The sequence below is a fragment of the Papaver somniferum genome, chromosome 1, assembly GCF_003573695.1.
Source record: "Papaver somniferum cultivar HN1 chromosome 1, ASM357369v1, whole genome shotgun sequence".
In the NCBI taxonomy this organism is placed as follows: Eukaryota; Viridiplantae; Streptophyta; class Magnoliopsida; order Ranunculales; family Papaveraceae; genus Papaver; species Papaver somniferum.
The window spans coordinates 145551072-145575916 of NC_039358.1; the positions used below are offsets into that span (position 1 = coordinate 145551072).

General features: G+C 35.8%; 1 protein-coding gene across 1 annotated transcript; it reads right to left on the minus strand.

The window, feature by feature from the left end:
* Window positions 1-18104: 18104 nt before the first annotated feature.
* On the minus strand, window positions 18105-21625 carry LOC113303542 (O-fucosyltransferase 15-like). The gene is made up of 10 exons (XM_026552575.1): window positions 20865-21625; window positions 20696-20785; window positions 20499-20598; window positions 20341-20402; window positions 20124-20212; window positions 19722-19842; window positions 19456-19599; window positions 19018-19346; window positions 18678-18918; window positions 18105-18523 (listed from the first exon to the last, which is right to left on the minus strand). Exons 1-10 carry the CDS (start codon window positions 21534-21536, stop codon window positions 18182-18184), a joined length of 2190 nt encoding a protein of 729 aa, XP_026408360.1. The 5' UTR covers window positions 21537-21625; the 3' UTR covers window positions 18105-18181.
* Between the last annotated feature and the right edge of the window lie 3220 nt (window positions 21626-24845).

Consider the following 24845-nt stretch of genomic DNA (forward strand, 5'->3'; position numbering starts at 1 on the left):
CCAAAAACGGTGCTCTCAAAATAAGAGTCTTCGAGCTCCCATCCTTCACAAGAAGAACTACTAGGTTTATCACTAATCAAACGACCTAGAGCATTTCTTTTCCAATCCCGCTCTCTGATAACCTCGGGCATACACTAGAAAAACAAAAGAAAAAGAAAAGTCCTAAAAGGAAGGGAAGTTCTATGCAAACACAAACAAGGCTGACTCCACCACATCAAACCTACTGATTTCTAGCAAACAAAAAGCATGATGGATCCACTTAGATTGTTTCTAGACCAGCTTCTAATCCTTAGTATTGGAATTCGTTACAATTTGAGAAAACCCCTCTGGAATCAATTCGAGTCAAAGTAAGTTGAATAGAGGCGAGGGAAGCTGCGTAGAGCTTTGATACCCAAGGCCTCACCGTATTCTAAGGCGGCGCAGTCACGCATTCAACTCACAGAAACCATCATGAACTTCGAAGTATGCTCAAAAGAGTAACCAATATTTTTCGAACGGCTTTCCTATTAAGCTCGTTACCCTATAGGTCTCGTTCTATTCCAAATTTTAGGTTTAGGTTCGCGTTTGGTTTTGTTTTTCTAAGGCGGGCAAGAAGAGAACGGTGATGAAATCCGAACCCTTATCTTGTATGGCCAGTCCTTGCCCTTTACTAGGAAACTAAAGCAGCCGTTTTCAAGTCCTCAGCATATATGAAAACGAAGGAATACAGTAAACCCGCTGACAGGGGATTCGCGGGTGTTTAGAATTCTTACCTCCCGTTCCAGACGGGGGATGAACCGCTGAAGTCGACTCGGGCCACGACTCCTATGTCATGTACGAACCCGAGGGGCCGAGGTGATATCGTAATCACCGTCCTTCTCTGCAAACAATTTATATATAAACTACCCTTCCAATAGTCCAACAGTCCAAAGTCCAAAACTATAATGTAAAAAGAAAAAGTCTAAAAAAAAAATTAAAATAAAATGTCTCTTTTTTTTTTCTCTCTTTATAAAAAATAAAATAGAATATTCTTCTTCTTTAGCTCCTTTCGCTTTGCCTTTTACTCCAAATTTTTTTTTAAGCAATCACCAACAACTTTGGAAACTTCTTTCTCTTTCGCTCCAAGTCCAAAAACCTGTAATGGAAAGACAAATACCCAAAGAACGTAAAGAAGAACTAAAAAAAAAAAATTTAAAAATAAACCTAAAAATTCTACCTAAGCACAAATCCGCGTCGGTGGCGCCAAAAATTTGGTGTGTTTTCAAAGTTGTTGTAGATAGTGATAAAAGGGTCGTTATAAGACTTGTGAAGGCAATGAATTTTAGACTTAATAAAAATTTAAAAACAAACAAAACTTATTACAAAATTGACTTCAAGATATTAGAAAACAACCAAGACACTGATCTCACTATTACACATGAATAAATTATGGTAAACAATCCAAAACTCTAATTATCTTTTAAGACTCTTATTTCTTAATTCACAAATAATATGGAAAATTCTCAAAAATTAGTTGTATCCCTAAGCATTGATTATCTAAACAAAGCATAACCTATCTAATTGAATCACAACTAATGAAGAAAATTTTTGCAAACAATTAAAATCTCTTCAAAGGCAGTGATTGAGTGAATTATAAATTATAAATTAGAGGAAATAAATGATTACCAATTATTCATGCGTAAAGCTTCCTCATTGCCTTGGTTGTGGGAGAAATTAGCCTCTCATCATGTTGGAAACACACTCAAAATGATTTTTCATTGCTTACAAAGTGCTTACAAAATGATTATATAGGAAAATAGAGTTTTGCAACGGTTTATAGCTGTTACAGGGTGTATTGACTATTACAAAAATATTGTTACGGAAGGGAAGAATAGATGACAGACAAAAACTGTGGTCTATGACTGTATTCTGTTCTTCACCTTCTTTCTTCCCTGTTGATGAATCAACGATGGCTGCACTCTATTCTTTGCTCTGTCTTACTCCCAATCACTCGACCCCTCATTACTGACTCCCGTAGACCCTTTATATACCCAACTCGACCGAGAATATGACCTCATAACTCCATATAATCTCGCCATAACACGGCAGTCAATGAAAATATTCTGGAGAACTTTTTGTTTCCATTCTTTCCTGCGCCATGCATATGTAGCTGTCAATTATTCGTACACTATCTTTTCTTCACTCTTCAATGCCTCTGTCTCGATTCAGCACACTCCAACACACACAGAATATGTTATCAACACACAGACCCGTGGTGAACTCGTGTACTCAGTTTGCTTCCACGCGAGATTGTAGCCAAATTTAGACGAATCCGGATGGCATACCAGTCCTGTTTGGTACGTCCAATTCATCCAGGAAAATCCCAGCCATTGAGTCTCCTTGTTTCACGACCAAAATACAAACCCTAAATTACGCTGCCATGAACATGTTTTGTCGGTATCCTGATTTTTCCTCGCGGAATATCCAGCCAAACTGGATCGAAAATAACTCATATACCATCCTTGTCTAGCCCATAGTAACACACCCAATTGATTCTAGCCCTTTATTCTCACTGCATCAAGCTTAAAGTCGCAACCCTAGTTCTGCCATTGATGGACTTAAAATTCCCGCCAAAATTCATATTTGAAAATGAAGAAGATGGGTATCCCTTATCCAACGTCCTGTGTGCCGAATAACAAATGGGTGTTGTGGACAAATGGGCTACACATAGTCGTGGGTGACACATAGCAAAAGTGGGGGTCCGTATAGCAAATGTCCTCCGGGGGTGCTCCGAGCAACTTTTCGAACCGAATTTTCCACCAAAATTTATTTCCAAAAAATACCTACAAACACACAAAACACCATAATAAGAACGAAAACGAGTACTAACAATACGAAACATTGAGGACAAAATAGACACATAAATGCGTCTATCACCGAGCAGTGCTCTAACATATACTATTACAAAGCGGTGTATATACTCAGAGAATACGTCATTCATCAGGTTGTATAAGCGTTCATCAAGACGAATGTTATTACGCGGTACTCGTAAGAGCCATACCTGGTTACCATTGCAATGTTTGGTCCATCTCCTTCTGTTATGCGCACTTGGTAATAACCTGAGCGCAAATCCAACTTGGTGAAGAACTTAGCCTGACATTCTATCGAACAAGTCGGACACTAGAGGAATTGGGTATTTGTTCTTTACGCTCAGCTTATTCAAGGATCTATAGTTTACATACGTACGAAACGATCCATCTTGCTTCTTTTGGAATAGTCTCGGAACACCAAATGGAGCTTTAGAGGTTGTATATAACCCGCCTCTAGCAGTTCAGAAATCTATTTGTGCATTTCCTCGAGTTCCAACGGTCACATATGATACGATGCTGCTGATGGAAGCCTCGCACCTGGTACCAACTCTATCATATGATCGATCCCATGCCATGGCGGTAGCGTCTTAAGAAGTTCTGCATACGTCGTGTCTGCAAACTCTTCTAAGAACTCAGTTATCCCACCTTCAACTTATACTACCTTTTCTGGTTTGATCTCAACGAACACGCCTAGAAAAGAAGTCAAGCCTTTACGGAGACCTTCTTTCACCCGAATCAAAGACAAACATGGCTTAGGTGTCTTTTCTGGATCATCACTTTGTCTCATCCTAGAGACAGATGGGTATTTAGGGTATTGAACCAATATCCCATCTTTACGAGGAAGTGGCAACGCCTTCGCCGCACAAAAGAAATCCATGCCCAATATAAAGTCATAATCATCCATGACCATCACTAAAAAAAATCTAGTTTTGCTTTCCATTTTCCAACTTGAACGACCGCATTGCGAATTTTCCCTTAACTGTTTTGTGGCTCTGAGTTAACGTCGAGAGATCTAAGCTTAACTACACTATCTATATCCTAGTCCGAGACATCTATAAATAGGCTAAAAATCAAGACTTATAGTTTTGATCACTATCATTGACAAACATTCTTGAGATAGCAACGCATGCGAGTTCGACCGAGCAATGCTCTAACAATAATGTCAACAACGACATTTATGGATTGAATGTATACAGGTTATTTTGCTGTTGAAACTTGGAATCAAGCGTATGTGTAATAAATTCTTGTAATTTGTTTATCTATATGATGTAAGAGTTTTGTCACTAAAATTGACAAAGGGGGAGATTGTTAGAGCATTGCTCGGTTGATCCCATCAAGCGTTGGTATGTCAAGCTTGGTTGTCATATTTTAGTGAATCAAAACTCATTTAAAGAGTCGCTTGATTATTTACTAGAGTCAACTTCGTATAAGTTAGCTAGAAAGTTACTAGGATATGATACTTACAAGTATTACATGAACACTTGAAGAATGTGAAGAAGTAAAGAGCTACAACGACGACATCATCCTTCCTCTTGAGGTTAGTAGTATTTGACTTGAACTGTCTCATTCCTAAAGTATCTTTCAAGTCGTGCATATTGAAAACATAACTACGAAGCTGTGAATGATTATACTCTAGTTAGACATAGTATTAAGGAATTACAATACGAAGTATAATGTTTATCTTTTGAACTTCGTATATAAGACATCAACATAATCGTATGAATGCTATTGTGATTATGTATGGGTATGGGTGAATATTTCGTCCTAGGAAACAAGGTTTTACATTCGTCTAAAGAAAGTACGATTCATAAACTTGTTTTATGAATCGAAAGGGAAATCGCTAGGCTTATTGGTATTGTTATTCATTGAGAATCTTTGGATTACCAATATGTATGTTTAGTATAACCGCTCATAACTTGTATATGTATCTTGGTAAAATTATTCACAATGCCTGACTTTTGTATTGGTATGACTTTTATTAGTGAAACCGATCTTAAGTAATCACCTGAGATGGTATGATCGGTATTAGTAATTGGTGTGACCATTCCTAGTAATTGGGTAACCGATCCTAGAACTTGGTTGGGACTAATCACAAGATGTGTAATCGATCCTTGTAGTAGGTTAACAAGTTTTAGTAATTGGTGTAACCGATCCTATAACTTGTGCAATCGATCACAAGTAAGTACCATAAATAAGTAGTAACCGATCCTGGTACTTAGTTAACAATGTTTTGGAAACTAAAATGACCGATCCTAGTAGCCACTTGGAGGTAGAACCGAAACTTGTTTTGGTAGAACCGTGAAACCTATTAATGGTGATTGAATGTTTTTGATCAATCACATAGTTCTTGGATATCAGATGAACCAATTCTAAACTCGTTTGGAAGTGTAGCAAATCGGTTCCAAGATTGTAAATATGAAAAAGGATTTACAAAGTAAAGATGTCGACATACTTTGAACATGTGCAGTAACTCTTATCTTTTATTGTTCAAAGATATTCCTTAATAACTAAAGGAGAATCCCGGATTGAAATAAATTGAGAATATTTTAATTAAGGTTTTTAGTTTTATATGCTTTTAATTTCTAGCAATTAAAATGCATATCTTTAGAAAATAAAAATTGGTAGTTTGCATTTACTAATTGGAGATTTTGTACTGAGATTTCGGTCAATATTTGGACAGAGCATTTCCAGGAATTATGAAAACCGAATTTGGAAATATATTGCATATCTTGAGAATATTTTCGGTTTTGGAAATTCCTTGGTGTCCAAACTTCCTTGGTCTATAAATATTGAAGTTTGCATTTCGAGCAAACTAATCCTCAGAGCCAGCAAAACTACCTAGTTGTGTTTTTACTGGTGGAGCCGTCTATTCGGAGAGGAAAGTACTCTAATTAGGCGAAATCTCTTACGACCACTCGTTTTAAAGACTTCTTTGGGATTGGGAAGCTCTACGAGTACCGTTGGTGGGAAACTAGATAATTGTAGTTTATTATTAGTTTTCGATTGATTTGATTGACTAAGGTGGTTGAACTTTGATTGCACCTAGTTTGTTTATGCTTGAGAATCTTCTCTTCTGATATAAGATTCACTCAAAATATATCGAAGTTTCGATAGCGATCCTATTGTGTTTGGTTAAGTCTGAACCTATTATCAAGTAATCATACTTCGTTGTTGTATTGTCTCAATCTTGTATCCATAGTCAATCACGCAAGTTATCTTGTTGTCGTATTGTCTCGATCTCGTATCCATAGACGATCAAAAGAAGTGTGAACCGATTAGTTGTATTGTCTCGACTCAGTCCATAGACAGTCACTTTCGGAGAAAAGACTTATAGGTGGAAATTTTTTAGATTGAGGTATATGTGGGTACCCTCATCTTTTCAATTGGTATCAGAGCAGGCAAACACGAAAAGATCTAACAATCTGTGTTTGGTGCGATCCAACCTATAAGAAATGAACTCGAGTTCTCATGAATCGACTTCAATTAACGTACCGCCAAGATTTGACGGAACAAATTATCTATGGTGGAAATCTGATATGAGATCTTTTCTTCAATCACGAGACTTTAATACATGGATATTAGTCGTCGATAGTTATAATCACCCAAAAGTAGAAAATTCGGAAACTGAGTTTAAATGCTTAGTGGATTTTTCAAACGAAGAAAAGGATTTTGTTAAGAAGAATTCAGATGGTTTGAATGCTATTATACATGCTGTAAGTCGTGATCTACAACATCATGTATCAACATGTCAAACTTCGAAAGAATCTTGGGATAATCTTCAGACCGTATTCGAAGGAAACACATCAGAGATAGAAGCTAGACTTCAAACTCTTACGACCGATTGGGAAAAACCTTCGAATGGATGACAATGATACTTTTGAAGAGTTTCATATTAAACTCTCTGAGATAATCAATGCTTCTTTCTCTCTTTGAAAGACTATTTCTGAAAAGGATATAGTGTCCAAAATTCTCAGATTGTTTCCATCTAGATACGATTCTAAGAAGCATGCAATCATAGAAGCAAATGATCTTTCAACACTCTCACGAAGCACACTCGTTGGAAAGATAAAGATCTTTGATCATGAATCACAGTCTATTCAAACTAAAGGAATCGCTTTTAAAGCTGCAAAATTTCCGAAAGCTCCAACGGAGAGGAATAGACAGATGGATGATTCAGATGAACAGATTGCAGAAAATTCTGATGATGAAATTGAACAATCATTATCATTGATTAATAGACATTTTCGAGATCTCTTAAAGAAAAGAAATAAGAGATTCATATCTTTAACGTATACGACATCATGAATTTCAGGAACGCCAGGTAATTTGATCGTCCCTTTCTTGCTTATGTAACAGCAGCTTCCATCTCCAAAAGTTACGGATCCACCATCAAAATCGCTTGAGTTGATGAACCACGGGAGATCTCCAGACATGTTCCTGCTACATCCACTATCAAGGAACCATTGAAAGGGTGATGTTGACTTTAGAGAAAAAGCTCCCATACTAGCACTACTAACCATCTTAGGCTTTCTTGTTAGTATTGAATGTCTTTTAAGAGATGACACAAGTTGAATAACCTTTTTATGAAAAATACTAGCAACTTTTAGTCTTTTCTTGAAGGACAAGCACACATGTTGAAAGTGATTATGAGAACCACAAAACAAACATGTACCAACATCATCAACCTTGTTCGAAGAGTTCTGAGCACTGTCATATTTCACAAAGCGTAGACCTTGCTTATCACCTGACATATGACAATTCTTCAAGGAAGAATTAGAGTTGTCATTTAAAACCTTTGAAAAGGATTTTACGGGCTTCAAATCCTTAAGCTTCGCAATTTCTGCAACAAGATCAGAATTGATCTGGATTTGTTTATCTAACTTTTTCTGGAGCTCAACAACATCTTCAGAGCAATCTTGAGAATCAGGTTTTTTGATATAACCTTCTCAATGAGATTCATCAATTTCCTTTATCCATCGAAATTTTTCGAGACACAAGAACTTAATGAGATTTTTTAAATCAGGATTCTCAACCTTTTCGATGGTTTCTAGAACACACTCGATGTTGAGTTTATCCATTTCCGGTGAAGCGTTTTCAGAGACAATATCATCCATATCAGATCGCTACAAACACAGACTTATAAGGTCTTTAATGTGTTTGCCTACTCTTATACCAATTAAAAATGTGGAGTCTAACAACAACACCCAACAATTCGTTTGGCAATCTGAGAGGACTTACTCCAATACACTTTCTAGAGAATCAACTAGACAGTCAGACTCAATCTAGAATAAAGTATATCGAAGAGTTTAATATCTCTAACTCTTAATTCAATCTGCAATCAACAAATAGAAATCTGCGAGCCCGATTGAATAAGAGGAGTAACTTGAACGGTACCAAGGACCAATGTTCAAGTGTCAATCAATGTAAATCAATAACCCAAGGTTGGATATTCTAATTAATTGATCTTAACGCATAACCTGTGATATTTCAATTATATAACAAAATATAATGCGGAAAAGAAATAACACAGACACCAAAATTTTGTTAACGAGGAAACCGTAAATGCAGAAAAACCCCGGGACCTAGTCCAGATTGAACATCACACTGTATTAAGTCGCTACAGACACTAGCCTACTACCAATTAACTTCGGACTGGACTGTAGTTGAACCCTAATCAATCTCGCACTGACTCAAGGTACAGTTGCGCTCCTTACGTCTCTGAACCCAGAAGGATACTACGCACTTGATTCCCTTAGCTGATCTCACCCACAACTAAGAGTTGCTTCGGCCCAAAGTCGAAGACTTGATAGACAAATCTGTCTCACACAGAAAAGTCTATAGGATTGATTAAATTTGTCTCCCACAGAAATACCCAAGAGTTTTTGTTCCGTCTTTTGATAAATCAAGGTGAACAGGAACCAATTGATAACCCGGACTTATATTCCCGAAGAACAACCTAGAATTATCAATCACCTCACAATAAACTTAATCGACTAGTGAAACAAGTTATTGCGGAAGCACAGACGATGAGACGAAGTTTGTTTGTGATTACTTTTCTATCTTACCTATCGGAGATATATAATCTCGAGCCAATTATTTCAATTGCACTCAACACGATAGAAACAGCAAGATCAGATCACGCAACTACAAAGATAATATTTGGGTCTGACTTCACAATCCAATGAAGTATTCAAGTCGTTAACCTACAGGGTCTCGAGAAGAAACCTAAGGTTAAAGGAGAATCGACTCTAGTTATGCAACTAGTAACACACAGGAGGCGTGGGGATTAGGTTTCCCAGTTGCTAGAATTCTCCTTTATATAGTTTTCAAATTAGGGTTTGCAATCCAAGTTACCTTGGTAACAAAGCATTCAATATTCACAGTTAGATGAAAAACCTGATTCAACCAAGCTAATATCTTTCAACCGTTAGATTGAAATTAGCTTGTTACACACAAATGAAATGTACCCTCATTTAGGTTTATGTAACCGTTCCTAAACGTGTACACCAGGTTGGTTCACAGATAGTTAACCGAGGTTAGGCATATAATTACTCTCATATCAACCTTATTCATCTTAACCATAACTAGTTCAAATGACTCAAATGAAACTAGTTAAAGAGTTGTTCAATTGTATAGAAAACACAATCAAAACAAAATCGTTTTGATTCACTTGAATCAATCATGAACATTATAGCCACGGTTTGCAAAGATTACATTCCTTATGATTTAAATGTTTAATTCCATGAACTGACCGATTTGAAAAAGTAACCAGCTTAAGTATACGTACGGGTATGCATACTTAAGCAACCGGATTTTGAGTTTGTTAAGTTTTCAAACTCAGCAGAAATTTTCGGTTCGAAAACTTCCGTCAGTATGCGTACGGGTACGCATAATTAAGGTGACTAGTTTAGGAGTTTGTAATTCCCAAACTCAGCAGATATTTTCGGTTCGAAAAATTCCGCCAGGATGCGTACGGGTAAGCATACTTATCTTGTCTCCTTCACCAATTTCGTATACACACATATGCATACTCTTGGTTCCCGGTTTATGGATTTATACACTAATGTGCGAACACACTATATATGATTATATCCAAAGATGGTTACATCATCAATCTTTATTTCAATCATTGAAACATTCTTCTATAATGACAATAGCCGTTTTCACACACTATTAGCATCAAAGCAATTTTCAAGATATTGAAATAATCATTATCGAAACGTTCCAAGCCTACATCAAATGATTGTATCACACAAACAATGTAAGATGTTACTCGGTAATTTTCTCATGATATAAGATGAACTTGGTCGAAGCGAAAGCTTACCAACACATATTTCGAGAAATATGTAAGCGAGATATACTCAGCTCGAAATCTCAAATGTGTATAGAGAAAACTATATCATAACACGACTTATGTCTCAATACAGGAGATAGTAGAAATAGACTTTCCAAGTGATAGATGAGTCAAGTCTCCACATACCTTTTGTCGAAGAAGTTCCACAAGCTCCCCTTAGTAGTTCTTCGTCTTCAAGAGATGAACGCCGAGAGATTTAATCTCAACTACACTATCTACATCCTAGTCCAAGACATCTATAAATAGGCTAGAAACCAAGACTTAAACATGCTTGAGATAGCAACGCATGCTAGTTCGACCGAGCAATGCTCTAACAATAATGTCAATAAAGACATTTATGGATTGAATGTATACAGGTTATCGTGTTGTTGAAACTTGGAATCAAGCGTATGTGTAATTAATTCTTGTAATTTGTTTATCCATATGATGTAAGAGTTTTGTCACTAAAATTGACAAAAGAGGAGATTGTTAGTGCATTGGTCGGTTGAACCCACCAAGCGTTGGTATGTCAAGCTTGTTTGTCATATTTTAGTGAATCAAAACTCATTCAAAGAGTCGCTTGATTATTTACTGGAGTCAACTTCGTATAGGTTAGCTAGAAAGTTACTTGGATATGAGACTTACAAGTATTACATGAAGACTTGAAGAATGTGATGAAGTAAAGAGCTATAGCGATGACATCATCCTTCCTCTTGGGGTTAGTAATACTTGACTTGAACTGTTTCATTCCTAATGTATCTTTCAAGTCGTGCATATTGAAAACATAACTGCGAAACTATGAATGATTATACTCTAGTTAGACATAGTATTAAGGAATTACAATACGAAGTATAACGTCTATTTTTTGAAATTCGTATATAAGACATCAACATAATCGTATGAATGCTATTGTGATTCTGTATGGGTATGGGTGAAGATTTTTCCTAGGAACAATGGTTTACATTCTTTTAAAGAAAGTACAATTCATAAACTTGTTTTATGAATCGAAAGGGAAATCGCTAGGCTTATTGGTATTATTACTCATTGCAAATCTTTGGATTACCAATATGTATGTTTAGTATAACCGCTCATAACTTGTTTATGTATCTTGGTAAAACTATTCATAATGTCTGGCTTTTGTATTGGTATGACTTTTATTAGTGAAACCGATCTTAAGTAATCACCTGAGATGTATGATCTGTATTAGTAATTGTTGTGACCATTCCTAGTCATTGGGTAACCGATCCTAGAACTTGGTTGGGACTAATCACAAGATGTGTAATCGATCCTTGTAGTAGGTTAACATGTTTTAGTAATTGGTGTAACCGATCCTATAACTTATGCAACCGATCACAAGTAAGTACCATAAATAAGTGGTAACCGATCCTGGTACTTAGTTAACAATGTTTTGGAAACTAATGTGACCGATACTAGTAGCCACTTGGAGGTAGAACCGAAACTTGTTTTGGTAGAACCGTGAAACCCATTAATGATGATTGAATTTTTTTGATCAATCACATAGTTCTTGGAAATCAGATGAACCAATTCTAAACTCATTTGTAAGTGTGGCAAATCAGTTCCAAGATTATAAATATGAAAAGGGATTTACAAAGTAAAGATGTCGACATACTTTGAACATGTGCAGTAACTCTTATCTTTTATTGTTCAAAGATATTCCTTAATAACTAAAGGAGAATCCCGGATCGAAATAAATTGAGAATCTTTTAATTAAGGTTTTTAGTTTTATATGCTTTTAATTTCCAGCAATTAAAATGCATATCTTTAGAAAATAAAAATTGATAATGTGCATTTACTAATTGGAGATTTTCTATTGAGATTTCGATCAATATTTGGACAGAGCATTTCCAGGAATTATGAAAACCGAATTTGGAAATATATTGTGTATCTTGAGAATATTTTCGGTTTTGGAAATTCCTTGGTTTCCAAACTTCCTTGGTCTATAAATATTGAAGTTTGTATTTCGAGCAAACTAATCCTTAGAGTCAGAAAAACTACCTAGTTGTGTTGTTACTGGTGGAGCCGTCTATTCGGAGAGGAAAGTACCCTAATTAGGTGAAATCTCTTACGACCGCTCGTTTTAAAGACTTCTTTGGGATTGGGAATCTCTACGAGTACTGTTGGTGGAAAACTAGATAATTGCAGTTTATTATTAGTTTTCGATTGATTTGATTGACTAACGGTGGTTGAACTTTGATTGCACCTAGTTTGTTTATGCTTTAGAATCTTCTCTTCTGATATAAGATTCACTCAAACTAGATCGAAGTTTCGACGAGGATCTTTAGACTGTTTGTAGATCTAAAGACGTCTTGTGATAATCCATTGTTAACAGACTCCGTTCTGTGTGTGATTGATCACAAGAGATTCAAGTTGATTGTGTGCAGGTATTTATTGAAGATCTAAGAAGATTTGAAGACAAAGAAGATTTCTTGTTTGAGTTCATAATCTTTGGTGTGCACAAACCTTGATCGGGTGGGGATCCAACTATAATCGGTTTATCTTTGTGATAACCTTGATTGATTAAGTGAGTAGATCGGCATCAATATATTATCTTTGTGACTAAGAATATTGATTGCAAAATCTAGACCCAACTACTTTGGTAGTTGTATTTTTAGATAGATCTAAGAACCTGAAAAAGGAGTTTATTAGGATAAATGGAAGAGTTATTTGTCAAACTCATATCACTTGTTTGAAAAGAGTTGTTACCGAACAGATTTTTTGTTCATTTACTGTTTGGAGTACGAACCAAAAGAAATTGTTCCAAGTGCGTGACTTATTGCAAGTTGGAGGCGCAGGGATACAGACGGAACTAGGTGAACTACATGTTTAGTTGCTTGGTCTCAACTGTACGAAGTTGGTTTAGATTTTGTATAGCGGTTTAATCCTGAGAGTATTCAGTTCTGGACAAGGTCCCGGGGGTTTTCTACATTTGGGGTTTCCTCGTTAACAAAATCTTGTTGTGTCTTTTACTTTTCTATTTTCGTAATTATAATTGTTTTTTACTATAATTAGAAGTAAAATACACAAACGGTAATTCCTAATTACTTGATAGCAATCCTATTGTGTTTGTTTAAGTCATAATGTATTATCAAGTAATCATACTTCGTTGTTGTATTAGCTCGATCTTGTATCCATAATCAATCACGCAAGTTATCTTATTGCCGTATTGTCTCGATCTCGTATCCATAGACGATCACACGAAGTGTGAACCGATTAGTTGTATTGTCTCGGCTCAGTCCATAGACAATCACTTTCATAGAAAGGACTTATAGGCGGAAAAGATTTAGATTGAGGTATATTTGGGTAGCCTCGTTTTTCACCTTTAATGCTAACCTTTGTCCTGATCTTCGTCTCATCCTTTTTAGGCCTTATACTCTTAGTGTGGATCCTTCATTTCAAATACAATTCTCAACCGTCTTCAAGAACAACAACAATCTCAAGTAGCCTTCTATATTCCAACGTGAACAAATAGACCCTAACCAGGGCTCTGATACCCGAATTGTCACATGTTTAAACTACCCAAATGCAACAACCAACCTTGAAAACGACACTATGCTCCTCAACACAGTCTCATCCTATTTGAACTGAGTCAATTTCTTTACTTCTGGACTAAAACTCTATTCAGCCCATGCTAAACAGAGGTTCTGGTCACAATTATTTAAAGCCACCAAATCAGCACACACACTCCACTTGATGCATAAAACAGTAATCCAAACAAAGGCAAAAAAATACACCAACAGAATTTAACTTTAATCTTGGTCGAAGCCTTATTATTACTGCACACTTAAGGTTACACAAACTCTCCTTGTTCCGGACACCCAAACCTTCACAAGATCATGCTTTCATAGCCTTACAAAGTCTATATACAGATAACTGACTAGCAGTTACAAATTTACTTTATACAAGGCAGTTGGCCAACCGTGCGAACTTTCCTAACTCCTTTCCTAAAGCCACAGAGGCAATTCTTAGCCTTACAGAGCATAAAGAAAATGCCAACTCCGTGTAACCAAATCTTAACCGTCAAGGCCATGTGCCTGGTACATGTTTCTAGCCTTGCAGCGCTATGATAGCTTGTCCCATCCAAAGTACTGCTATCATTGTTGTGCATCACTCCCCCAATGATGCAAGTATGCTTATGCAAGTCCTGCTTGCTGCCCTGCATACCTCATGCATACAAGCTATGTGCCAAACTTTTTTAGCACCTATTGATGCTAATATCGCATCTTTGGTCATGTCAACCCTGTTTGGCCCATGCATTGGCATAGTCTGCAACTGTGAATGCACCATGCATTTCTGGCCAATGCGAAGTTGCAAATCATGCGCCATCATTGTGTTTCATTACTAGGCCGCTTGACCGACCGATCGTAGTAGGTATGGACTTGGGATTCTTGCTTAGGCAGGGATTGACTATCACTTTTTGCCGAGGCGGTCAAAGGCCTCGGTAATATTTTTGGTCCAAATCACATAGGTCAATTATGACTTGCATATACTAAAATGAATAAAATAAATTGCAAAGAGTGATTGTTGAAAGAATATTATGGTTTATTTAAGAAAAATTGGTGAATTAATAATGTGTTGAGAAGAAGGTTTCCAACTTCACATAAAATTAATTTTTAATATTGTTAGTGTTTCTTGAATATTGTTAGAGCAAGCATTATGATGCATTTTTTCCTGGCTGAAAATGAGAAATATAGCAAAGCAAAGAGGAGATAATATGGCAACCACTATGGGATTTGGTGCATGTTAGAACATCGCTCGGTCAAACTCACAAGTTTTGGTATATCAAGCTTGGTTGTCATATTTAGATGGTCAAAAATAAATCTTGATTTATATTCTACTAGAGTTAGTCTCGGACTACGAATAGAGCATTGTAGTTGAGTATCAGAATTCACCAATCGACCTTGAAGATTGAAGACTCGAGAACAACTGAGACATTTACGAGGACTTTATCAACAAAGGTATGTGAAGGTTGACTGTCTTATTTCTTATATTTGTATAATTTCATATATTAAGACAATATCATATGACTTTAGTATTATTATGAAAACTGGAAAGATGAAATTCGAGTTCAAGATTGTACTTGATAAATCCCGAATTATAGTTCAAGCAGTTGACTTTCTATATGAACTTATTGAATAATAGGTTGAGAACAATTTATTGTTCAACATATCATAACTGTGTAAGAAGTTAATATGAGACATCTAGTTATATTCATTCCCACGAACTGATTTGGTCAGTACATGAACTTGGAGCTTATAAATAATATACTTGAAAAATTAAATCTCTTTTTAACTCATGTACACGAGTTGTTTGGTCACAAGTTGATTTTGAGATGTTCTTGGCAGGGAATAAGGTTTTGACTTTAAATTATACGTCCTTACATGGCTAGAATAGAAAAAGATCTGATATGAATCATACCACAAAAATTACACCCGTTACTCTTTGCTTGAAACTGGCTAGAAGGAGCAAATTTTTGTTGATGATTATTTTTCTCGTAAGAATAATGACTATTGATCCTCTAAAATCTAAGATTATTATTTTTAAACTTCCTTGTTTGTAACTGGCAAGAAGTGAAAAAAATGTTGGATATTGTTAATATCCACGAAAATCCTTCTTTTGTATAAAGAAAGGTCATTCATGTTGTTCTCTTTGGGAATGACATATAATGGGGGAGAGTTCTATTTTGAAGTTATGCTTAATTGTTATTTCTTTGCTGATAGTGTAGGTGGAATTTTAGGAGAGAACAATATATATAAAAAATTTATCTTTGATGAAGATGCTAAGTTGAGAAACTTAGTGCAATCATCTGAAAAAGATGGTATGTTATCTTTAGTCTTGATAATATCTTATAGTGTAGTTCATTACTATCCCTATTCGAAACCTTAGTCAATTTGTGACAAGAAGGGAGAATTTGAAGAGTATTTTTTGGTAGAAATATATTAGTCCATATGACTTTACTGAGCATTGTTTAAGGGGGAGAGAATTACTTGTCTGAAGGTAAACTTCAAATCTAGAAAAAAGAGACAAGTAAAGACTAAGGGGCGAGAGCAACTCATCGTGGGATTGCTTTAAAGTTTTGGAAAATGGACTTTGAAGTGAGTAAAAATACTACGTATTGGCATATCGACCATTGAAGTTATGAATCTTCAACAACAAGGTGCTGAACGAACACATGCAGAACCATAGAAGAACTTGAAGAACCAAGAATTTAAGAGTGTTGAAGATTCAATAAATCAAGAAGCATTATGGAGATTGAGCTGAAAGTTTATTTATTTTGAATCCAAAGTGTAATTGCTAGTTTTGTCACTAACATCGGCAAAGGGGGAAATTCTTATAGCTTCGCTCAGTCAAACTCACAAATTTTGGTAAATCAAGCTTGTTGTCAAGTATTAGTTTATCAAAACTATATCTTGATTTATAGTATACTAGAGTCAGTCTTGGACTAAGAATGAAGCATGGTGGTTGAGAATCAGAATTCACCAATCGACCTTGAAGATGGAAGACTGAAGAACAACAGAGATATCTATGAGGACTTTATCAACAAAGGTATGTGAAGACTGACTATCCTATTTACTCATTTTTTTACCAGTCTATCTACTAAGACAATATCGTATGACTTTTGTATTATGATGAGACTTGCACAAAAAACAAAGATCTTGAATTATAATTTAGGCAGTGGAAGTTCTATAAGAACTTATCGCATAATAGGTTGAGAACAATTCATTTTTAAAACATATTTTAATTGTGTAAGAAGCTCATAGTAGATACTGTATCAAATTATATTCATGCTCATGAACTGATTGGCCAATACACTAACTAGGGGCTTAAAAATAATATATTTGATGAATTAAATCTCTTATTAACTCACGTGCATGAACTGATTTGGTCAGTACACAAATTGGTTAAATTTAACATGGATACTTTTAAAATCTCAAGTACACAAACTGATTTGGTCAGCTATTGATTTTAAGGTGTTCCTAGATAACTTTTGTAACTTAAGTACACTAACTTATTTGGACAGTTCGCGAATTCATAAATATGAAAAGTTCATGAACTTCTTGAAGGAAATTTGTTCACTAACTGTTTTGAACAATTGACGAACTGATTTAGTCTTTGAGAGTTGTTGAACTGAATAATTGCTTGATAGTTCACAGATAACTTAACCATTGTTCTTGGGCTAACCATTTGGTATACATAACTTATTTCAATAAGCATGCAGGAGCACTTTTTTTTTCTTGTAATTCAAGGAAAACTTCTCACATGCTTACATTATCAATCTATATTGAGAAGTTGATCTTAGTTAGACTTTTGGTTTCTTCTTCGATGTTTTCAGTTTCTCATTTCTCTTGTTTAAATGGGGTTTTGAAAGTTTGTTGATGATCCCTAGCTCTGCTTTAGGCCTGAGGCATATGAGATCATTGAAATCGAGTTTTTCTTTTTTAATAACTAGAGGACTAATTTGTACCTTTTTACTCGAATGTGACTAATTAGTATGTTTGGACGGAATTTTGGAGTGAATCATATTTTTGTTGTTTCATTACCTGTCCTTGCTCCAAACTCATTTTACTAGTGCCAAAATTTTGTTGGAAATTCGAAAGGTTGCAGAAAAGGAAAACCGCCTTCCACATTTTGCCAAATCGCTCGTTTCTCCTCGAGGACCTTGACCTATCTTCCGATCTTCGCACCTGTTGGAGACTAGCCACCTGTTACCGAATTGGTGCAGAAGCTCCCATTTCTCAAATGCAGTAGAAGGTTATCACCTAAAAGACTGCTGAGAATTGAATTCTGTTTAGAGACGAGTTTTGTTATCCGGCTAAGAATATGACTATAAATTGGGCCATTCGGTTCATGTTTTAGTACCCTTTCTAATTTTCGTTTTTCTTTTTTGCTGTTTTTTTTTCATTGGGACGGGTTACAACTTACAATATTTTAACACAAATTTCCCATTAGCTCATTCATTTGAGAACTATAACAAAATTAACAATTAAAAATTTATACAACTCTAATTGATTAATAATCTTCTACTAACCAAATCTGTTGTAGTATTGCACATACATTCTGGACATCTTGGATGTCTGTAAATACTTCTTGCAACAGGTCTCTCCTGCACCTGTTTACTCTCTTTCACTGCTTTTCTTACTCTCTCTTCAAACTCTCTCCACTCTATCGTTGAGTTTTTTGTGAAAATGCTAGCAAGACGGCGTTTGTTTGGCCTTATAGTAGGCATTCTACCATCACCGTAATATATACGATACCCTGTTACTAGGGATGACAATTGACTCCCGGAGTCCGTCATGGCAAATGCGTCGGCAGCTGCACATCCTATGAAATCCAAAGCAGCTAACTGCAGAACAAAATCGACTCGCCCAATATTAACATCAGAATTTTAGGTAGTTCAGAACACGAAGTGATATTAGAAATCATCTGTTTTCATTTTATGTGCATCGATCACAAAAGGATGAAAATTTTAATGAAACAGAGGAATTCAGCTGTGTTACCTGTGACGAGTAGTTCGTAAATGGTTCGATCTCAGAAGATGAAAGCAGATTTTCTTTGGTGACCATATTAGGGTATAAATTGGTCAGAGCAGCTAATCTTGACTTTCCCCCATAAATATGTGCACCTGCAAGATAAACACGTGTCTTACGTTTGAAACCAAGAGCTGCTAGCATAAGTACAGCTTCTTCGGGCGCTAAAGGACATTTGCCTTCCGATCTCAGCTCCGGAGCAGAAGGTAATCTGCAGAATAATGAATTCTTAAAATTCTGATATGGCAGCAACCCTCATGAATGCATGGAATTTAATTTGAAGCTTCCAATGAAAGCCATATGAGCATACTTTGTTGTTTTCATTAAATGAGTCAGTGCAGGGAAATGAACTGCACGATATGCCTCCAACTCTTCCCTCTCTTCTACACCACCACCAAACTCACACATAGAGTGAGCTGCCATGTCAATTTCAAATCTCAGATGTAGAGCTAAATATCTGGATTTCTTTGCTGGATGCATATTTTGATCCATACTTGACGCAAATGGACCAACCAGATACTGGTCCAATGGACCCCTGTGAGGCTTATGTTGACGCATTCTCTGAAGAAGTAGTGCACCAGCTTGTTGGATCTTGGGAATAAATCGCAGTGCATGAAAGTTACATCTGCATCGGAGTCTCTAGATGAAGTGCCTCAATTAGGAAGAGATGTTGTGAAAATGTAACTGTATCCAAAAGAGTTGTTATAATTGAAGAAATCCTATAATGGTGTTGTCAAAATCATTGTACCTGCAACTCAAATGGTATTGGGTCAAAAGCGAGGCGATTCCCAAACCCTATCAGATGGACAACCCTATTTTTAAGTATGATGGGGAGAATCTTTTTCAGATAAAAGCTTGGCTTGGCCTCTTTCATAATGTCTGAATCAGTCACCTGGCAGAAATTCATTTAGGTAATTATTGCAAAGAGGAATCTCAATAAGGCACAACAACATGGGATATTAATTTGCATTAACTGCAATAGAGATTGAGCTTGTATAATAAGGAACTACTTACAATGCTACCGATAGCTTCCAAATCTAGAGATCTCAGTTCCAACGGAAGTTCCTTAACTACCCGAATATCAGGTTTCAAGTAGTTGATAAAATGCTCTTCCTGATATATATCGCTGAATTGACTAAGATAATAAACAATATCACCTTGTCATTTTCCGGATATTTTCTACCTAAAAAAGTATGTTTAAAACTAGAATAGATTTTATAAGTAACCATAAATGTACTAAACAGGTCAAAATATGGAAACGGTCTTGCTGGAAGAAATTAAGATGTGAAATACTAACACAGAATCATGTCAATCTATCAAGAAATATAATAGTAGCCATTTAAACCATATCTATATGAGCAGTTCTTTTTGAATCAAACCCCTAGCTAGAAAAACAATAACATACAAGAAAATTACCTTACATCTCTCCAAACACTACTGAACAAAAATTTTGGAACAACAAGAGTTGAATTAAGTAATCGTGCAAGAGTAACAGCATTGCATACCTGTTACCAAGAACAACAGACAATTTTCAGATGTCAAATTTTGTATCTGCATATAGAGATTTACAACTTTCACCAAACAATATTTCAACCTCAAAACTATAGGAATAGATTCAAATTCTATCTTTTACCGCTACTCTTTGCTGGTTCATTCCCCCATTTGCACTTACAATAATGTACCCATTGCGCCCCTCTACAATTCAAAATTTCGCAAGTAAAACAGTTTAAAACCACCAGCAACAACAAAATCAGCTTAAGCTCCTCGAACTATAAAAATGTAGTATGTTACCATTAGGTTCCCAGTTGCGCACTTCAGCACAACGTTTCCAAGCAGAAACAGGAAGTAAAGGTTCCAACCACAAATCTTTTGGCTCAGCTTTGCTCTCTCCCTATACATACACATGCACCAAAGCATCATTGTAAGCTGGAAACCACCAAAAACTAAAATGTCCTATGAATTGTAAAATTGACTATAAACTGGTGTACCTCAGCTAAGGCATGAGCTGCTAAAGCCAACATTCTAGAGAACAACACTCTGTGTGGTCTTTTCCCTTTACCAAATTTACTCCATTCTCCCTAAAAAATACCTAGATTATGAGAACATATTTTACAAAGATTCTAAGAAATGACCAATTAATTGAATAAGAAATCATACCCGGACCGAAGAAGAGTTAACATTTAAGAAGCCATGATTAGAATTAAGAGCAGAATCATCAGGAAGACGAGAAAGCATCCACCAATTCATTAAGAAAAAGAAACCAATTAAACCAATAATCACAACTAAACCTCTAACTCTCTTTTTTCTATACCATACTCTCCCAGCTGCACCCGTTTTTCCTTTACTCTTATTTATCACCAATCCCCTCTGCTGTTGATTTGGATTTTTTCTTAAGAAAACACCAAAAATCTTCAAGAAGTTCCATGAATTGAGATTGGAAGAATTAGATCTATTATTATACAAATTAGAAAATCTCGTTGCTTGTAATGGAGGAGATCCATGATTGGTATTTGAAGAAGAAGAAGCTAACAGACCAAAATTATCACGAAAACCAGCTGGACTTCTCGGAGAACTTTGTCTACTTCTTGGTGTTGTTGAATGTGACCTAGCATGAAATGCACTTGACCATGCATTTTGATTGCTACCACTATTGTTGTTATTATTACTACTACCTTCAGATCTCTCTGGTATCCTTATTGCTGGTATCTCTGGAAATTTCAACAAATCTTCTTCTTCTACTTCTACCAATTCTGACCTAATAGCAGCTTCTTCTACTAAATCCACATCTGAAGAATGACTATAATCAGATGTAGTAGAAGAAGAAGCCATTAATGTTTCTTTTTTGTTTTCTTGTTTCAGAGCTTCTTTTTTTAAGAGAGAGAAATTATTTTTAGGACAAAGAAACAAAATAGAACCGAAGGTTAAGGAAGAAATTGAACAAGGTTTGAAGAAATGGAAAAGATTACAGAATCTATTAATACTGGATCTGATCTATTGAGTTCACAGCCGTTGATATTTACTAACAAGTCACGTTAATCATTTGGTCAAATTACTTTCGTCGTTGACCAGTGGGAGAGTGATTTGATGACATCAATGGGATCTAGATTAGATCCAGATGAGTTCAAAAGGTCTTCAAATAACGGAATTAGCCTTGAAATTTCGCGGGAAATTCTGAACTATTTACTGACCACAGTAAATATAAGTGTCTCGTGGGATTGGCCTCAATATCTGCACGAGTTCATTTTTGTCCGACGAGAAGAGCGTTAGGGAATCAACCCGCAATTCTCACTGGGAAACACATTTTATCGGCATATTTTTGAAGGTATCAGTGTGATACCAACCAACCTATCGTGATCAATTTGCTTATTTGGGCCTAACATCGGTGGAAAGGTGAGAGAGAACGTCCAGTATGAGGCAATTTGGGTGGGGGGATCTCTGTTCATCTGAACGATGTTGCATAAGGATATAGTTATTCAATAGGAAAATCAAAATCAGGGCAAGGGAAGACACCGATGGTAAGAGTCTCAATATAAGCCTGATATAGTCCCTGCTATGAACCACAATTAATTTCTTTCTCTTGCACTGTGCTATCAGACCGGTCCTGCTGTGTGAAGCAATTCTAGTTAAATTAGGAGGAAATATAATCATTTTCCTGGAGTACCCAAGACCTGAGATTTAGTAGTGTATCTTTTTTCCCGAAAATGTAATCAATTCATGACAACACTCGTGGATATATCAGAGATTCATAAATGGTCAAAGAGAAACTCGGATTTTCATTAACATCTAAACATGTTATTACAAAATTTAAATGCTAATCATTGATATATTAGTATCACCGACTTAACTAACAAAATAGAAGCGTGTGAACCACATGTTTACATTAATACAAAAACAGAAAGACTGACACCTCCTATACACCTTAACTTACACTGCTCAAATAGCTTATCCCGCACTGCAAGATCGCTTGCAGGCATATATATATGTGTCAATAGCCACTTCACTTGCGTCTAGGCTTTTTTCTGGAGGTGATAAAACCTTGAGCTTGGACCTAATAGAAGTAAATCTAGGACCAAGAATCCCTTTGGTAAAGATAGCTAATTGACTCAGTGTAGAAATGTAGAAAACATCTAATGCACATGATAATCAATGTGAACATGCTTCATCCTAGAATGTTGGGCTTGATTAAATGCCATGAAAGTGAAGTTGAAGTTGTCACAACCTAATTTAGGAATTGTAAACATAAGAAAAAGTAAGTCTTGTAGAAGATAGTAAATACAAACCATTTCAGTTACACTATCAGCAAGAGTCCTATACTCTGCCTCTGCACTAGACCTTGCTACTATTATCTGCTTTTTTGAAGATCATGAGATATGATTTGATCCAAGGAAGATGTAGTAACCCACGATGGATTTTGTGTCATCAATGTTGCCAGCCCAATCAACATCTGAGAGTCTTAATACAAAAGAAATTTCTCTAGTGAAATGAATACCATGTGTCGAACTTCCTTAATGTATCTTAGAATTCTTTTGGTCAACACCAAGTATGGAACTCTAGAATGTTGCATATGCTGACAAACAAGTTAAGTAATAAAAACCAACAACAAGAATCAGAACTCAGATAGATTTTCAAGGAGATCACCATCTTTTTTCCTAAGTATTGTAGAAGTAACAATAGGAGTTTGACATGGTTTAGCTCCCTCCATATGAAATCCCTTTATTAAATCAACATCATATTTAGTACGTACAAGAAAAAGAGTATTATGATCTTATTACCTCCAATACTAAAAAATAATGTTAGTCACACAAATTTTTGATTGGAAGTTGAGCTTGAAGTAGGGAATGAAGTGTTACATAAAAATAGGAGATGGGCCTGTCAATAGAATATCGTCTACATAAACCAATAACGTGGCCATGTCAGTATCGCTTTTGTGAACAAAGAGTGAAATATCAGTTGTAGAAGAAATAAATTTAGTATGAGAAATGCATGACTAAGCTTGTCATACCAGGCTCTAGGAGCTTGCTTTATAAATCATATATGGATTTATAAAGTAAACACACATGATTAGGTTTTGTAGGATCCTCAAAATCCGGTGGTTGAGTCATGTAAACACCTTCTTTTGAATCACCATGAAGGAATGCACATGCTAACATCAAGCTGAAGTATTTTCCAGTTGAACTGATCTTCCAAAGAAGGAATAATCTTAATTATTGTAAGCTTCACAACATGACTAAAATTTTCATCATATATTCCTGGTTGTTGATGAAATCTCTTGGCTACCAATCTATCCTTGTACCTATAATTGGATCCATCATCTTTATACTTGATCTCGAACACCCATTTGCAGACCACTACAATGTGTGCATCAACATGATCAACAGAGACCAAGTCTCAACCGTCATTTGAGCATACTCATTTGCCAGAGAATCTGTCTGTTGTGGAATTTCGTTGGCATTGTTAAAGCAAGTTGGAATTGCAGATACAAGACCACAAAAAAAGAGCAACAGATAATTAGTGTTTTGGGCCCAAAATAAAATTTGGGCACAAAGATTCTATTTTTACCCCTTGTAGTCATGTTGTGATCATTGTAATTTTTGTTATAGGGAAAGCTAAAGTGTTTACAGGGAAAGCTGACTTCCGGTTAAACAAAATTGATTTAAGAACGACTAGGGCAGAAATAAAATAAACTCAATAATCTTCCATCTTGAACACCACCCATGTGTTGAGTGTTCGTCTTCCTGTTGCGGATATTTTTTCTCGTATATGACTAAATTTCTCCTCTGTGAATTGATTGTTCTTTTAAGATCCGATCTTCTCGAACATAGAGAACCAAATGCCAATTCTATTAATAATCATTTGGATCCCGACTATCCAGTTACAAAGCCATCAAATTGCTGGAATAGATAAGTTTATGATCTTATCAAAAATCAATCACCACTCCCAGCGAGAACATGGGTTTTTAAGTTTTATTCCCTATAAAATTCATTTATTTATAACACAATAATTAGCTCCTATTAACTGATCAAAAATCATACAGTTAAATTTAGATTATCACTATGATCATGTCGTCAGCGAAATAATGATGAACATATTCATATGCATCTGAACTGATCAGAAATCACATAGTTAAATCTAGATTAT

Coding starts and splice junctions, on each gene's coding strand:
- LOC113303542 (XM_026552575.1), bottom strand. CDS start 21,536: ATGGCTTCTTCTTCTACTACATCTGATTATAGTCATTCTTCAGATGTG. Junction 19,600..19,721: donor TGGAAGCTATCGGTAGCATT/GTAAGTAGTTCC, acceptor AATTTCTGCCAG/GTGACTGATTCAGACATTAT. Junction 18,919..19,017: donor CATTTAATGAAAACAACAAA/GTATGCTCATAT, acceptor ATTATTCTGCAG/ATTACCTTCTGCTCCGGAGC.